The 18068-nt window shown below is 40.8% G+C and overlaps 1 protein-coding gene across 1 annotated transcript; it reads left to right on the forward strand.

The window, feature by feature from the left end:
- The first annotated feature begins 108 nt into the window (after window positions 1-108).
- Window positions 109-17606, forward strand: DNAAF10 (dynein axonemal assembly factor 10). Its single transcript, XM_084623827.1, has 8 exons — window positions 109-308; window positions 6122-6222; window positions 7938-8068; window positions 9716-9817; window positions 12471-12586; window positions 13108-13242; window positions 15325-15422; window positions 16844-17606. Exons 1-8 carry the CDS (start codon window positions 120-122, stop codon window positions 17049-17051), a joined length of 1080 nt encoding a protein of 359 aa, XP_084479953.1. The 5' UTR covers window positions 109-119; the 3' UTR covers window positions 17052-17606.
- Window positions 17607-18068: the final 462 nt, after the last annotated feature.

Raw genomic sequence — 18068 nt, forward strand, 5'->3', positions numbered from 1 at the left:
GAACTCCTAGGAGCCCCAGGAAGGCGGGCTGAGCCCCGGATGTTACCGTTGGGCCTGCGCACCTGGCATGTGTGTAGTCGCCAAAGGCGGTGGCGGTTGGGGCGGCGCCGGCGCGCGGTATGTCGGGCGCGGGGCTGGAGAAGCCGCAGCTGATCACGCACGTGCAGCAGTCGCTGAACTACACCGTGTTCGAGTGCAAATGGGTGCCGTGCAGCGCGCGCCTCCTCTGCCTCGGCAGCGTCCCGCGCGGCACCGGCGTCATCCAGCTCTACGAGCTGCAGAGCGGCCGCCTCAGCCTGCTGCGCGAGGTGAGTGGCCGGCCGGCCGGCCGGCGCGGGGCCCGCCACCGCCCCCGGGTGCTGCGGACACCCTGCCCTTTGGGGCGGTGGGGGGCTGCTCATACACCGACCCTCCCCCCCCCCCCCCACACACACACACCTCGTGGGCGCTGCAGGGAGCAGCCCCACGGTAACCGCTACACCTGCTTCCCGCGTCTCGGTCTCTGCTGTTCTCAGGCCCGTGGCTCTTATCGGCCCTTCTTTGTGCCCCGCCCCCGTGAGCGGCTCTCTGTTCCTGTGGGGGCCAGCAGGCCCCGGGACAGTCCTGCTCCTCCAGTACCCGCAGCCCCGGCTCCGCGAGGGGTGGTTGCTATAGCAACGCTGGGGCCCGCAGCCCCGGCTCCGCGAGGGGTGGTTGCTATAGCAACGCTGGGGCCCGCAGCCCCGGCTCCGCGAGGGGTGGTTGCTATAGCAACGCTGGGGCCCGCAGCCCCGGCTCCGCGAGGGGTGGTTGCTATAGCAACGCTGGGGCCCGTGCCCGGCCTGCGTGGAGTCCGCTGCGGAGCACAAGCCTTGTGCCATCCCGGCCCCTTGCTGTGTGGAAGCACAAAGCTATCCTCTGACTTTTTAAAATGGCCCCACCATGCTGTCAGCACCTGGCTTCCAGCCTGTAGACGTGGATACTGGAAAACTGCAGACAACGGACCCATTTTTCTCTCTCACCTGACAAATGAAAGATGGAAAAGATCTGGTCAAACAATTGAGTCCTTCTTGCTGCAGTCATCAATAAGGTACATGAATTTCACTTCATATGCTACGTTTTAAGGGCACCTTTGGGGCTTTTCTACACTGGCACTTTACAGTGCTGCAATGTTCTCACTCGGGGGTATGAAAAAACACCCCCTGTGAGCCCTGCAAGTTTCAGCGCTGTAAAGTGCACCAGCACTGGGAGCTGTTCCCTTCGTGGAAGTGGTTTTTTTATAGCACTGGGAAAGCTCTCTCCTAGCGCTATGCCGTGACTACACAGCCACGTTAAAGCACTGCCACGACCAGTGCTTTAATGTTGCTAGTGAAGACGTGCCCTCAGTCTCAAAGGACCCCAAAGTCGTCTGGTAAAACATATGTAGCAGTGAAATGCAGTCACCACTGGAGTGAAGGGTGGCAATCAAATTGCACACAGGCCAACTTTTATTGACAAGGTAAAAAATGTAAACAATAAACTTTCAGGCCAACTTTATGTATCATAAAAAAAGGACATAAACCCAATTACAAAAACCAAACTTTGAAGATCATCTTTAAAATGCATCTGCTTCAGTGACAGGTATTACATTGATATTTCCTAGAAACTGGCTAGCTTCATTTCTCACTTTGTGCTGCCGCCACAACAGCATATGAGCTATATGCTAAAAGAAAAGGAGTACTTGTGGCACCTTAGAGACTAACCAATTTATTTGAGCATAAGCTTTCGTGAGCTACAGCTCACTTCATTGGATGCATACTGTGGAAAGTTTTCAGAGTAACAGCTGTGTTAGTCTGTATTCGCAAAAAGAAAAGGAGTACTTGTGGCACCTTAGCGACTAACCAATTTATTTGAGCATGAGCTTTCGTGAGCTACAGCTCACTTCATCCATCTTTTTATACACACAAAGAATGAAAAAATACCTTCCCCCACCCCACTCTCCTGCTGGTAATAGCTTATCTAAAGTGATCACTCTCCTTACAATTTGTATGATAATCAAGTTGGGCCATTTCCAGCACCAATCCAGGGTTTAACAAGAACGTCTGGGGGTGGGGGGGGGTAGGAAAAAACAAGGGGAAATAGGTTACCTGGCATAATGACTTAGCCACTCCCAGTCTCTATTCAAGCGTAAGTTAATTGTATCCAATTTGCAAATGAATTCGAATTCAGCAGTCTCTCGCTGGAGTATGGATTTGAAGTTTTTTTGTTGTAATATCGCAACTTTCATGTCTGTAATCGCGTGACCAGAGAGATTGAAGTGACCGGAGAGATTCTCCGACTGGTTTAAGAATGTTCTAATTCTTGACATCTGATTTGTGTCCATTTATTCTTTTACGTAGAGACTGTCCAGTTTGACCAATGTACATGGCAGAGGGGCATTGCTGGCACATGATGGCATATATCACATTGGTAGATGTGCAGGTGAGCGAGCCTCTGATAGTGTGGCTGATGTTATTAGGCCCTATGATGGTGTCCCCTGAATAGATATGTGGGCACAGTTGGCAACGGGCTTTGTTGCAAGGATAGGTTCCTGGGTTAGTGGTTCTGTTGTGTGGTATGTGGTTGCTGGTGAGTCTTTGCTTCAGGTTGGGGGGCTGTCTGTCTCCCAAGGTTTGTGAGAGTGTTGGGTCATCCTTCAGGATAGGTTGTAGATCCTTAATAATGCGTTGGAGGGGTTTTAGTTGGGGGCTGAAGGTGATGGCTAGTGGCGTTCTGTTATTTTCTTTGTTGGGCCTGTCCTGTAGTAGGTGACTTCTGGGAACTCTTCTGGCTTTATCAATCTGTTTCTTCACTTCCGCAGGTGGGTATTGTAGTTGTAAGAATGCTTGACAGAGATCTTGTAGGTGTTTGTCTCTGTCTGAGGGGTTGGAGCAAATGCGGTTGTATCGCAGAGCTTGGCTGTAGACAATGGATCGTGTGGTGTGGTCAGGGTGAAAGCTGGAGGCATGAAGGTAGGAATAGCGATCAGTAGGTTTCCGGTATAGGGTTGTGTTTATGTGACCATCGTTTATTAGCACTGTAGTATCCAGGAAGTGGATCTCTTGTGTGGACTGGACCAGGCTGTGGTTGATGGTGGGATGGAAATTGTTGAAATCATGGTGGAATTCCTCAAGGGCTTCTTTTCGATGGGTCCAGATGATGAAGATGTCATCAATATAGCGCAAGTAGAGTAGGGGCGTTAGGGGACGAGAGCTGAGGAAACATTGTTCTAAGTCAGCCATAAAAATGTTGGCATACTGTGGGGCCATGCGGGTACCCATAGCAGTGCCGCTGATTTGAAGGTATACATTGTCCCCAAATGTGAAATAGTTATGGGTGAGGACAAAGTCAGAAAGTTCAGCCACCAGGTTAGCCGTGACATTATCAGGGATAGTGTTCTTGACGGCTTGTAGTCCATCTTTGTGTGGAATGTTGGTATAGAGGGCTTCTCCATCCATAGTGGCCAGGATGGTGTTATCAGGAAGACCACCGATGGATTGTACTTTCCTCAGGAAGTCAGTGGTGTCTTGAAGGTAGCTGGGAGTGCTGGTAGCGTAGGGCCTGAGGTAACCTATTTCCCCTTGTTTTTTCCTACACCCCCTGCCCCCCCCCCCAGACGTTCTTGTTAAACCCTGGATTTGTGCTGGAAATGGCCCACCTTGATTATCATACACATTGCAAGGAGAGTGATCGCTTTAGATAAGCTATTACCAGCAGGAGAGTGAGGTGGGGGGAGGTATTTTTTCATGCTTTGTGTGTATAAAAAGATCTTCTACACTTTCCACAGTATGCATCCGATGAAGTGAGCTGTAGCTCATGAAAGCTTATGCTCAAATAAATTGGTTAATCTCTAAGGTGCCACAAGTACTCCTTTTCTTTTTGCGAATACAGACTAACATGGCTGTTACTCTGAAAGCTATATGCTGCATGCATTGTGGGAGGATGTGAAGAGAGGGTGAAGGAGTGGTTCTACTAAGGCTGTTTTAAAATAGGTTTAAAATTTAAAGATCCTAGCTGTGTAGTCTAGAGTTCTTTTCTCCCCTCCCCCATTGAAAGTAATACATTAGAAATGTGAAAGGAACATTTAAATTTTTCTCCTTATCTTTTAAAAAGTTTAGTCTGACTTCTTACTGTTCAACTCAGGATGGCAAAAACCTTCTGTCTGTAACATTTTTTTCATGATTTGAAGCTAAATATTTTTGTTGTTGTTGTAATTAGAGTAGTACTTTCTTGCTTCAGTTGGGGGTCTCAGGGATTTTAGCAGGCACCTTGCAATAATGCTGGCTGCTAATTTGTTTCCTAAAATCAGCTCAGGTAGGTTTTTCTGCTGTATGTATATATGAATGTGTTATCCAGTTTACTGTTCCTAATCGAGTTTTTACAAATCAGACAGTACTTTATTTGAATTTTAGAGCAGGATGTGTCTTTATTTGGATTTTAGAGCAGGATGTGCTCTCAAAATACTCCTCCCTTATCCCCAGACTATAATATGCATCCTCCAGCCTAGTACTCCTTGACCTTAAATGCTTCTCACTAACTAGCTGAGGTTCCTCTAGCTGGATCCTCTACCTGGTTTCTTTTCTGTTCATCAGTTGTGCGGGTGAGGGGGAAATGCCACCTCTCCTCTAAATCAATTTCTGTCCATTACTATCTCACAATTATGCACATATTCCCAAAACCCTTATCCTGGCTGTTACTGGGACACACCCAAATTTATCTGCTCCTTTTTAAAAGGGATTGTGGTGGCTGGACATCGTTAGGTTTCAACAGCCTCCTGTTGTGGAGGTGTAGCCTAGTTACACTGTTGCCAGGTCTCACGTTGGGAGGGTTTAAAGCTCCAGCTTCTGGATTCATGTGATTGTGGGAATCTCATCTTCAATTTAAAACCAAAAATAGTTCCTAGCTCTCTTGGCTGTGAAGAAAAGTTTGAGAATGTGACCCTGAGTGCTTAAAACCCAGAGGGCAAATAAAAAGAACTTCAGTTTTATTTTTTAAATCTCATCTTTTTGGGAGTCTAATTCATGATTTTTGATGTTCCATTGAGCTTTAATAATCTTTTTGCATCTGTTTATTAGTTAGTCTTGAAAATGGTATCTTTCCAAGTAAAATTCTCAAAACTTACTGTTTGTTTTAAATGAATGCCAAAATTCTCCTTCTTAAGGTCCAGCGTTTGGCCATATAACTAAAGATTTTCATGAGTCCTCTCTGCGTTGAGTGCTTGTAGGTATTCAGTTAGTAACTACATGTGTAAAGAATGTATACAACGTTGTTGACACTAGTTATACAAGGTTTCATCAATTTTAGGCACCATGATGGCTTTTTAGGTGCACAGACTGCTTACGTAGAGCAGTTGTTTTTTAAATTGAAGTAACCTTTGAGGATTTACTAATCTGCAGTAACAATAGTGCCTCAGTTGTATAAAGACAGGTTTCAGAGTAACAGCCGTGTTAGTCTGTATTCGCAAAAAGAAAAGGAGTACTTGTGGCACCTTATAGACTAACCAATTTATTTGAGCATGAGCTTTCGTGAGCTACAGATCCGATGAAGTGAGCTGTAGCTCATGAAAGCTCATGCTCAAATAAATTGGTTAGTCTCTAAGGTGCCACAAATACTCCTTTTCAGTTGTATAAAGAGAGTTTAAGATCTACAGGGATAATAGTACATAAACTTTCTCAAGTTATAGGGTTCTGTAGGGATGCAACATATAAGGCACACAAACAGTGTTGTTCCAGACTAATAGAAAGAATGGCTTAATTATCTCTTATGTTCATGCTAGCAGATCTCTAAGAAGAGCTAAAATTTCCTCTGCTTTATATTTGCAAATCAGTAGCGACAACAGGCTTTGAGTATTATTAGTGAGACGGGTAGAGGGAAGGAGAATGAATGATTATTTTCTTAATCAATCAAATCGACATTATGTAGTGATATGAAATTTTAAAATCATAGAATAAGCTACAATGTGGTATACCTTTGCCACAGAATATTTTGTTTGCATTTCATACTGAATATCTTATTGAAAGTTCACTGAAGCCTGCTAGTAGTGTGGCTTTCAAGCAGCTGCTTATCCATTGTGTGGGTTTTTTGAGATTTTTTGATATGCTAACAAAAATTTTACCCTTTTTAGATTGAAAAGGCCAAACCTATTAAATGTGGAACTTTTGGTGCTACATCTCTACAGCAGAGATATCTAGCTACTGGGGACTTTGGTGGAAACCTTAATATATGGTAAGAATACTAGCTCCTCTCAGGATACCCCTTACTGTACATGATATACTTGAACTCACATTTCAGGCCTATTGTATTTGCCCTGTTTTTGTGTGTTTATCTGTATTATAGTTGTGCCTAGGGACCCCAGTCATGGATCAGATTCCCTTGAGCATACACACTCAAACAGAGACAGTCTCTTCCTGAAGAATTCACATCCTAAGTAAAACTATTGAACAAAATTAAGATAAAACAACATATTGTTGATTCATTTAAATCTTCTAGCTCCAGGTAGCAGAAAGCTGTTCCTATTCCTAAAGGTTCCTCATGTGGAAAAGAGGCTTTTGGGTAAAAAATAACAGCCATATGTGTTCTGGCAGTTTCTAAAATGAGGTTTATTTTCTACATTCAATTTACAGTTCAGATTATGAACACATTTTTCTTAATGCTTTGGCTATTGTTACCAACAGCCGGATTCAGAGAACATGTTCAGATTAATACAAGTCGGTAAATTTTTTGAAAATATAAAAGGAAACCTTTACAGACTTTCAAAATAGATTTTAATTATCTGATACAATTTATTAGCATTCCACCAAGAGACTAGTGAAAGGTTCCATTTCACTGGAATATTAAGAATGGTATTGATAGAGGGTGACTGTTAGTTTGTATGATTGCTCTTTAAATGACAAGGAATTGAGGAGAGACAAAGCAGAATTGGAAAATTAGAAGAAAAGTAAGAACCTGGGAGGATTCCAAATAGAAGACCAGTATTAAAGCAGAAATGATGGACTTTCCTTTAAAGATGAAGATCTTCAGGCAGAGAATTGGTTAAAATGGATCCAAAGGGTCATCTTAAATCCTCACTGAAAATACAGTTAGATACAACATTTTGACCCTGAGTCCATCCTAATAAACAATATTAAAAGTTTGTAATGTGAGGATTCTAATTTTTTGGAGTTGTCCTAGACTAAAATACTATTCTAAAATTTGTATACCAAATATAAATTTGGGTAGTATGATGTCATGCAACTTGTAGGACATTGAGGAGTTTAACGTAGAAAAATGAATTGAACAGTAAAGCAGATATTCTCAATAGTATTACCTGGCTCTTCGTGTTTGTGGGTAGATCGAGATCTGTATTTACTGTTCCCTTTAACCTGTTTTGTTGTAAGCTTCCAGCTGCTCAGCTTCAACATGCTTTTTCATAAATGACATTCAGTACCTAGATGTAGCATTCTCTCAATGAAATTTCTACTTCACAGAACTTAACCAGCTTTAGTTGCATTCTGATCCCTAATTCAGGGAAATTATTTTTCTTGCTCATTCTGACTAGTGATTTGTGCAATACTGACTGAGACTAGCTGATTTTAAATGATTGACTAGTTAAGGCACATAGCTGCCAGGGCAGATTCATTTGCATGGTAAGAGTGAATAGTCAGATGAATATTCGAGATCCACACATTTTTTTGGAGTTAATAGAGCAATTCTGAACAGCCTCAAAAGTAGATGAAATCATACATGAGTGGGGAAACAGTTTCACCCTTTTCCATTTTAGACCTTTCTAGAAGAAAGCCTTATGGTTGTAACTTTGCTGTGTTGTTCTCAGCGCAAGTCTGAGCCATCATGTTGCATTTGTAGCCTGCATTCGGATACAGCGTTCTCTCCCTTTTGTACAGTATAGTAGAGCACCATGGAACATGTATACAATATGCTGTCTGTTCTTTTCTGTTGTCTAGGAACCTGGAAGCTCCAGAGATTCCAGTGTACTCTGTGAAGGGCCATAAAGAAATCATAAATAGTATAGATGGCGTAGGTGGCTTAGGGATTGGAGAAGGAGCACCAGAAATTGTGACCGGGAGCCGAGATGGTGAGTTAGCAAGCCTTAAAGTTCCTTTAATCTTTGCCAAGAAAATACTATTTACAAGATTTGATTGGAGTTTGAGCCCAGTCTGCATTAACTTTACAATGAAACTTTAAAAACTGGCCTAATAGGATAAAATACATTTTAGCCAGCTCATGTGGGGCCTAGAAGGAATTGGTTAGCAGCAGCTTATCCAGTTGGGCACATCCAGTGCCTTAATTTACCTTCTTCCGTGTCAATCATAGTGCCACATCACTGATGCTTTTGAACTAACTCTCCCCTCCTACGGTCTGATTTATCAACATAAATAACAATTCAGCTCAAAGCAAGTCTTCTAGCTCACTCTCCAAGACTTCACAGTCCTTTCAAGCACTCCCCAGATTCAAACAGTTTCTTTTCCCTGATGGTGCAGGGCCAGTGAATGGGCTTCCTCCTACACTCTGCTTGACTGTTACTCTACATCCAAGGCCTCCAGTCTGGCCTTTCTTACAGACCCTCCTAACTGAGGTTCCCTTGCCCAGCAAGCTTAGCCTCCTACAGGGGTCTCTCTCTTTACTAAGTGACTGAGCCACAGGTGTTTCCTCTACTATAGCCATGTCAGAGGACTTACTTTAGCTTGGCTTGTCCTTCCTATAAGTCCCAGAATGCCACTTCTTAAAGCAGCCAAGCCTTGGAACAAGGCTGGCTGACTCAAGGTCACAACTGCCCTTAGGGGGGATAGATGCCCTATTTTACACATTCTCATGCCTTTTTATGTTCATGCATAAGGTGGAATGTTTTAAAGCCATTTGCAACTTTTTTTAAGCAGCTGCTGATAGCTATAACGGAGGCAGCTTCTGTATCTATGGGTGGCTCCTGTTACTGCTGCTGTTAGCCCTATGACATATTGAAAATTGCCCAGCTGACCTTTTTGTTTTGAAACAATCATGGTTTTTAAAACCAATGCAATTAAATGTGGAGGTGGGGAGGAGATGGCAGTTTACTTGAGTGCCAGTGGGAAAACTGGTTTGTTGATTGCAAGAGTTATTGATTGCTCCAATCCATTACCACGCCTTGGCAGTTATTTTTCTTAGCCTAGTGAATTTTGTAATGACGAGGTGGGTCTCTTCAACTGTGGGAACCTCTGGCTGCCATCTGATATGGTTGCAATTATATTGCAATGAGATCTATATGCTGTTTGTTCTATTTTAAGTCCAACGGGACAAAGTTTTCACTTCATTTAGAGGCTCTAGCCCAAAAAAAAAAAAAAAATCAACATAACAGAGGGTGGAAAGGAATGCATATGAAACAAGGTAAATACAAATTATGGCAAATGAGCTGTGGAAACTGTACCACTTCCATGGAATGAAGATAGGGTTAGGAAGAAGGCTAGAACTTAAAGCAAACTGTAGACAATTCTGTTTAGCAATGTGAATCATACTATTACTTAGTTGAAATTGGATAGGCTGTGTGTCAGTGAACTTTTCAAGTATTGAAACAAACCCTTTTCCTCGTTTCTGCTCTGTTTTTCTTTCCATACATGCAATCAGCTTTGTTAGAGATCAGACATGCAAATGTTTGGAATGTCTTCCCTAAAGCAAGTTGGAGAGTGGAGAATGCATACAATATGCTACTGTATCAGTAATCTAAAATTCAGTATAATTATTATTACAGGAACTGTGAAAGTGTGGGACCCAAGACAAAAAGATACACCTGTTGCTAATATGGAACCAGTACAAGGCGAGAGCAAGAGAGACTGCTGGACAGTAGCATTTGGTAAATTGATAAGCTTTTCAGTTTTAGTCTGTAACTTGCAAGCAGCTATCCATCTCGTCTGCCACTGGAAGCAGGGAGGCGATAATCAAGACAATCAAAACAAACAAATCGTGACTATTTCTCTTAAACTTTCTAAGTCAAGAAATGTGGTAATGTACAACTTAAACTACTTTCTGTACTTTTTAACCCATGCCATTCTTGCAGTGCCTGTTGGTTATGGAAAATGGCCAATTAATGCTTTTCCTTCCTCTCATATGGCTCTTCTGTGTTCAGCTGTGTATGGGGGAAATAAACTGGGATTTACACTGAAGATATTTACAAAAAGAAAAGGAGTACTTGTGGCACCTTAGAGACTAAGTTTTAGTCTGTAGCTCACAAAAGCTTATACTCAGATAAATTTGTTAGTCTCTAAGGTGCCACAGGTACTCCTTTTCTTTTTGTGTATACAGACTAACACGGCTGCTACTCTGAAACCTGAAAATATTTAGTGCATCTTTCCCTTTAGTTGTGCATTTTCATTCAGAAATAATCTGATCCTTCTGCCTTTCCTGATGTGAATAATCTTCAGACATGCAAATAGTCCTGTTGACTTCAATGGGATAACGTGCATAAGTAAAGATTATATAAGTACCTTAGTACCTCCATACAGTAATTAAGTTTTGTATGGAGATCGTGCCATAGTAGATGCTGCTTTTCACTGCTCTCCGGTTAGTTAACTTTTGCTTACTATGTAGCTTTGTTATTCATTGCCTTTTTTGCAAAAAGGCATTCCCAAAACTGTCAAAGACAAGTCTTGCAAAATACTCTGAAAGCAATCAGATTTCGACTTAATTTACAGAAAGACATAAGTCTGTTCCACAGACAATGGCCTCCTGCAGTGAAGAGCTTATCTCTGACTCTGGAAAGGTTAATCCCAGTACTTGTAGCTGTATTGTCCAGGAAGAATTTAGCTGACTCCGTGGATTGAGAGCCCGTCTCTGATGTAGCACAGTTCCAACTTAATTGCCTTAAATATTAAGAACAGAGACTTGAACTGGGAGCTAATGAACTGAGCAGAGTATCCATCTGTGTTTTCAGCATTTTTCTTGCTAAGGAGACCCGTTTCTGTGTGCTGTACAAGCTGGTATTTTTGGTTTCCTCCATCATTAGCTAGAGATTCAGTGGGTTAAATTGATCAGTTTAGTGATAAATGCTTGGATTACTGCCATTAAATCCATAGTAAAAGCTGTACTTTTCTGGTAAAGTAGTGGAAGGCATTGCTTATCACTGTTGCTATCTAATTGTTCAGAATTAGTGATGACTCCACTAAGGTCTTGTCTACACATTCAGTACTGCTGTGCCTCTGTAACACTTAGTGAAGACACTATCTATGCCAATGGGAGAGCTTCTCTGTTTGGTGTAGGTACTCCACCTCCCCAAGAGTTAGCAGCTATGTTAACGAGAGAAGACCTTCCGTCGATATATAGCTGTCTGCACCGGGTGTTGGGTCGGTATAACTGCGTCGCTTAGGGATGTAGATTTTCCATACTCCTTAGTGATGTACTTGTATCGACAAAAGCTTGCAGTGTAAACCAGGGCTAAGACCCAGAGACTATGTACTACCTTGACAAGTGATGTGCAGAGCCTTCACTAGCTTCTCGTTATTTCCCTTTCCCTTCAGCATTGCTTAAATCTTGCCTGAGTGCAATCTGAGCCATCTGCTTGTCACCCTGTTGCTAATTTCTTTCAGACAGTGATGCATAGGTGATCGTGTCAGCTGAGAAGGTTTTTACAGAGCTTGGTGTCATCAATATATTTTTGGCAACAGCTCCCATATCTCTCAGATCCTTTCCAAGAGTTCTACAGATACTGAAGTTGAGAGAGACAGTTTTGATTTCTGTGGAACTCCATATGTGAGGACTCTTGGAGATGAGCCGCTTTCTGTCATTATTTCTTGGGTACTGTTAGAGAGAAATGATTTATAATAGTATTGCACCATCCCCTACAGCTAGGTCTTGCAAGCAGCTCAGCAGGGCTCTTATGATGGAATGTGTTGAAGACTGCAGAGAGAAGGTCTACTAAAGCTGTCTCTGTGCCATGGTGTACTGCAAAGCCTGTGTATGGTTCAGAATCTAGTCACATGCCGGATGCTTTTGGATTGCTTATGTGAATAGGAGTATCAGGATCAGGCACTTCATCTACTATTTAGAGAATATTGTATTTTTAAATTGGATGAATTAAATATATTAGAATATTTTCTGAAAATTCATCATATTATATAGGAACAGAGAGAAATTGTCTATAGTTTTCCAGGCACCAACGTCTATTTGAATTGCTATGCAGGAATTGGTTATTAGACCCAGGAACATATATTGATAAGCAGACACAACCATTTCTGGAGGGGATGCATACATATATGAGGTGGTGTATGCAATTTAGGCAGGAATCGGGGGGATGATCAGTTGGGTACTTTTGTTTTAAAGGGTAGAACTAGCTATTTTGAAAACTACTTGAAAATCAGATCCTTCACCTAACACGCTAATTACAAACGTTCCAATGACTTTTTTTTCTGGTACAAATACAGGTTAAAATTGCAGACTTTAATTCATGACTGTTGTACAGTGTGGTGGGGATAATTTTTTATACATCTAAATAGTTGTCTCTTTATTTCCAGGCAATGCCTACAATCAAGAGGAGCGTGTTGTGTGTGCTGGCTATGACAATGGTGACATTAAATTATTTGACCTAAAAAACATGTCATTGCGATGGGAGACCAACATTAAGAATGGGGTAATGTGTCATAAAGGCATGTTTTAATTTAAATTTGTTTGTAATGTGGAAGAATTAAAGGGTCACTGTATCTATTTGAAACCTACTCAGATTCTCACTAGGATAAAATCTACAGAGGATTTTTTCTCCATTGGGCCAACAAAACCTAGTTCATGGGTTCTTAGATTGGGGATCATTCTTATTTTTATGGCTAGATGGACAGGGTCCTGAAACTTATTTATTTTGTAACTTGGGTTCACAATAGGGAAGAGATTGAGAACTATTGTCCTATATTATTTGTTTTCAGAGTATGCTGCAAGTCCTATCAATTTATGCAGGTATTTTGAGAACATGCTGTTTGAGTAGGTTCAGGTGTTTTTAGATCTTGTTGAATTTGGTTGTGTCTTAAGTCAGTTGCATTCTTATTACCATTGTAAATGTAGCTAGAGATTATGATGGCCCATATTTTACAAACCTAAAATAAATGCTTCTTCAGTGATAAGCTGAATTTCAGAGTGAATATGTGTGTGTTTTATTTCTAGGTTTGCAGTGTGGAATTTGACAGAAAAGATATAAATATGAATAAATTAGTGGCCACATCGCTCGAAGGAAAGTTTCATGTTTTTGATATGAGAACTCAGCATCCAACTAAAGGTTTTGCTTCCATTTCAGAGAAGGTACGGTATAAGGGAAGGCTGTTCTTGTTAAGGGAGAAATTTCATACTTACTCTTCCAAAGCTGCTCTGGAAACATTGCAAGCTTAACGTTATTGCGTAGGAGGTGTGAAGCTGGGCAGATTGAATGTTCATTGGCAGTCATATGATGTGATGAGCATCCCATCATCCAACTGACTTCAGTGGGATTTGTGAGTGCTTGTTAGCATCTAACCTTAACTTCAAAAAACATGAATCAACCATATGAAAGGTAACATACATCATTTCAAGATGTGGAAAGTGGAGCAGGCTGCTTGTTCTGTATGCTGCTGTGTGGGAGACTCTGGCTCAGCTTCTGCTCATGATCTACTCACTGAGGAGGAGGGAGTGTTGTCGTTCAGAGGAGTTTCCTTTTTGTCCATTTAAGGCCAGGGTTTTTGCGGGTGGACTTGGCCAGAAGGACGCTCACCACAATATGAGACATTGAGGAGGATGTAAAAGCAGAGAAATGAGATATATGGAGGATGTCCACTGCTTGTAGGCCAGGGGGACATATGTAAATATTGAGTTCTTTCTAAATGTGATAACCTAGCCTAGAACACCATTTATTAGCTATCAGAGAGTCTTTTCCAGTGCTTTAGTATTCTTATTTATTGGTTTAATAAGTAGATGTGTACCTTGGAAGTGTAATGTAAAAGTGATTGCAATCTAAAATGATGGGACTTGAATCTTAATTGTATCCCAAGTATAAAGCCTGGGAGTGGATGGGTCATTACACAAAGTAAAACTATTTCCCCGTGCTTATTTATCCCCCCCTTACTGTTACTCTCATCTTCTTGTCAACTGTTGGAAATGGGCCATCCTGATTATCACTATAAAAGATATTTTTCTCCTGCTGATAATAGCTCATCTTAATTGATCACTCTCATTATAGTGTGTATGGCAACACCCATTTTTTTCATGTTCTCTCTGTGTGTGTGTATAGATATATCTTCCTACTGTATTTTCCACTGCATGCATCCAGTGAAGTGGGTTTTAGCGCACAAAAGCTTATGCTCAAATAAATGTATTAGTCTCTAAGGTGCCACAAGTACTCCTTGCTCTTTTTGAAGATAAACTGAGTTTTTCTGAGTCTACTGCAATGGTTTTTCTCAGAAAGCTTCATTCTGGGAACCGCCAAGGGCCCACAGATAATCAAGCACTTTTTGACTGGGGATACAGGGAGTGGAGGTAGGTCCAGAGAGATGATTTTCTATAGAGGTGTCTACAGAATGCAAAGGATGGAGAATCTTTGCCCTAGTGACCTCTCCCCACTTCTCCCAATGTCTCTTACCCACCATGTTGTTTGGTGCAGGTCCTGTATGAGTAGCAGTCTGACGATGAGTAAAATTCACTGGCAAGAGCCAGGCATCTCAACAATAAAATTACTAATGTGGCTGTTTAAATAAGTAATAGGTCAATGTCAATATATTTAATTTGCTTTTTTTTGACATCATCAAAGCTTGTAATAGATTAAACGTATTAATGAGAGTACTAGTTTCACCATTTAACACTTAAAAATATTAATTTAGTTTGTGTTCATGGCAATCAAAACATTAAAATGAAAATCCTATCATAATTTGTGTTAAACCGTTCCTTTTGGGACATATGTAGAAACTTGCTTACTAGCAGAGATCTATAATTGTCTGAAGCCTTTTTTGGTTTGTCCTGATTCTTGCTACATGCCCTGCTTACATGATTTAGATTTGAATTTTATATTTACTCATTTTTTCATGGCTTTTGTAATATGTTCGATAGCAAATTCTGGTAATTGTTGAAAAGAGTCATAGGCTAGCATTAATAATTATCTTTATAGTGACTACTTCATATCTGAGTATGGAAATCCAGTAGTTACATGATTCTTGTTCCTGATTATGGCCTTGCAAGCACGTATGCACATGTTTAACTTTACTTACCTTACTAGTCCTACTGAAGGTGAATACTCCCTTGAAAACTACTAATATGCTTAAAGTTACTGTAATCACTCAGATATATTTATCAGGGCTAAAGTCCTTACTTACGAGACTAATCTGTAACTAATTTTTGTCTAACTCTGGTATTTATTAGGCTCACAAATCCACCATGTGGCAAGTTCGGCACCTGCCACAGAACAGGGATATCTTTATGACTAGTGGAGGAGCTGGGAGCCTTCATCTCTGGAAATAGTAAGTGTTCACTATCCACTCTAAATTAGGTGAAAAAATAACAAAACTACCATGTGTTGCAAAAAGTCTTCCTGGAAGATGTGTATGGGGCCCATGTTCAAACCAAAGATGTATTTAAATTCATTAAATTACAGACAATAGGTAGTTTCTCACACCATGGCAGGACTTCATAATAGAGACTGAAAAAGTCCCTACTGTAACTTGATTGGCATTGTGGGTTTACAGCAAGGATGAATTTGGTCCTTGATCTTTAACCTAATATAATCAAGATCTAAATCATATTGTCAGTTCATGAGATGTTAAATTGAATAATAGATTTCTTAAAGTTCTCGTTGTGGCAGGTATTGCTGAGAAGTGTATAAAAAGGCTTTGGACTTAAATTATTTAATAGCACTTAGCATTTTACGTATTAGAAGCTCTGTGCAAACATAAGTTAGTCATCATAGCCAGTCCATGAGGTAGGTTAATATTATCCTTACAAGCTGCAAAGAGTCCTGTGGCACCTTGTAGACTAACAGACGTATTGGAGTATAAGCTTTCATGGGTATGCTCCAATACGTCTGTTAGTCTATAAGGTGCCACGGGACTCTTTGCTGCTTTTACAGATCCAGACTAACACTGCTACCCTGCTGATACTATTATCCTTACAGTTATATATAGAAAGCTGAGGCACAAAAGTTAAGTCACTTGCCCAAGGGTAAAAACTAAACAGCAAGCAAGTAACAAAGGGTATGTTAGAATTTGGGTGCTCCTGTCTCACTGCTTCACGCTCAGTTCACTAGACAATGCTGCTTTTCACATTTAGGATCTAATCCTGAGAGTCAAGGGGAGTTCGTTGAGGATCCCTAGTCAGTTCTTCTGTGCAGAATAAGCTGGATACAGAGGACTGTACTTGGGGTGTATATTCCCTACATGGCATAGAGCACTGCTCTGTGGTAACACTTCACATGCTAACAAGAAGTGGGCAGAGCCAATGGATCCTTCAGCTTCATCCCCTGGCCACCCTCTCTTACTCCTGTGTGTGGACTTTGTAAGCACCAATGGAGCCTACTTCAGATGGAGTGGCTCCATAGCCTGGAAGTGAGAGATGCCTGGCTTGGATGTTGGGGTATGAATTTGTTCCTGAATGCAGGGTTCAAATGCTGCTGATGGCCTTGTATGGATTCCCTGAACTGGGATGAATTTCATCATGTAGCATTTTATCCCTTATTCACTTAAATTGACTTAGCTGGATTAACTATGATTCAGTATATTTAGCACAGATCTTTTCAGTGTCTCTGGGAAACCTGAGACACCTTCTAATTGGACTTGTGAAAAACAAACAAATGTGTGTTTGTGGGTGGGTATTTCTTGTAGTGTTTGTCTATGGTACATATTCTAAAACCATGCTTGTTTGGTTTTGTTTTATTTCTTATTGGCAGTGAGTACCCTGCTCAGCGCTCAAAGAAGGATTCTGAAGGAGTTGAGATGGGGGTTGCAGGTTCAGTCAGTCTCTTACAGAATGTGACTTTGTCAACGCAGCCCATTTCTAGCCTTGATTGGAGCCCTGACAAAAAGGGTCTGTGTGTCTGCAGTGCTTTTGACCAGACTGTGAGGGTACTGATCGTGACGAAGCTCAGCAAAATTTGACAAAAAACTGATTTTCAGGAGGAAAGCGACATAGTCTGAGGGGTGTATATAAAAGAGACTTTCTTATTTATAACTTGAATGTCTCCTTTAACAAAGCTGGTTTAAAGAATTAAAAAAGAGATCTTTCCATTGAAAGTTCAGATAAATTGAGGTACAGTTGTTTGACTACATACTATGCTGCTGTTGGAAAAGGTTGGCTAGGCTTAACTTTTTTTATCTTCTAATGTAAATTTACCTTTAAAATGAAATGTGCCTTCTGCTTAGTGTGTTTAAAATGTCTGCAAGTTCAGACATTACTTTAAACTGTTTCTTCTCAAGGTAATTGCTTTTTTCCCTTCAGTAGCACTAATCCGTTCGCTCTTGTTAAATTGTTTGCTTTCTATGTTTTTTATCATATATTTTTCCATTCTTAGTTATTAGGGAAACTAACCTATGATCCATCCTAGAAAATACATTGAAGGGACAGTGAATTTCTCTGGCCTGACTTATGTTCTTCTGTTCATTTTTAATTAATTTGTTACACCGTATCCTACAATAAAAACGTGTTTTGTGTTATTGTAATGTGAAGTATATTACCCAAGAAACAGAGATGTGTGGGAAGAATACATTTAATTAGGTTTGCAAAATAGGAAAGAGTTTGTAGCAAGAAGCTGGGTTTGCTGCAGAATGATGTATTTCTTCCTGGTTTCTTCATTTTTGTTGTTTCCACCTTTAAAAGCTTTGTACAGCAGCCAAAATAGAGGGATTTTTTTATCAAATTAACGATAATATCCATAAAATCAATTTTTTAAAAAAGAAAAGGGCCATCATCAAATAGAAATCTAGTCAAAATCCCCAAAAAAGAATTAAGAAGTTTCAGGTACTGTATCTTCTCTGAGTCTCTGCAAATGTTTCCTTATTTTTTAAGTGTTTTTCTCCCTTTTTGTAGTTGTGTGAAAGCATAAAATACTAGGTGAAACTGACTGCAGGGGAAACAGAGAAACATGAATATACACAATGCAGGCAAATTCAGAGTGA

Source organism: Lepidochelys olivacea (genome assembly GCF_965140295.1).
Source record: "Lepidochelys olivacea isolate rLepOli2 genome assembly, chromosome: 3".
NCBI lineage: Eukaryota > Metazoa > Chordata > Testudines > Cheloniidae > Lepidochelys > Lepidochelys olivacea.

Coding starts and splice junctions, on each gene's coding strand:
- DNAAF10 (XM_084623827.1), top strand. CDS start 120: ATGTCGGGCGCGGGGCTGGAGAAGCCGCAGCTGATCACGCACGTGCAG. Junction 6,223..7,937: donor GGTGGAAACCTTAATATATG/GTAAGAATACTA, acceptor TCTGTTGTCTAG/GAACCTGGAAGCTCCAGAGA. Junction 15,423..16,843: donor AGCCTTCATCTCTGGAAATA/GTAAGTGTTCAC, acceptor TCTTATTGGCAG/TGAGTACCCTGCTCAGCGCT.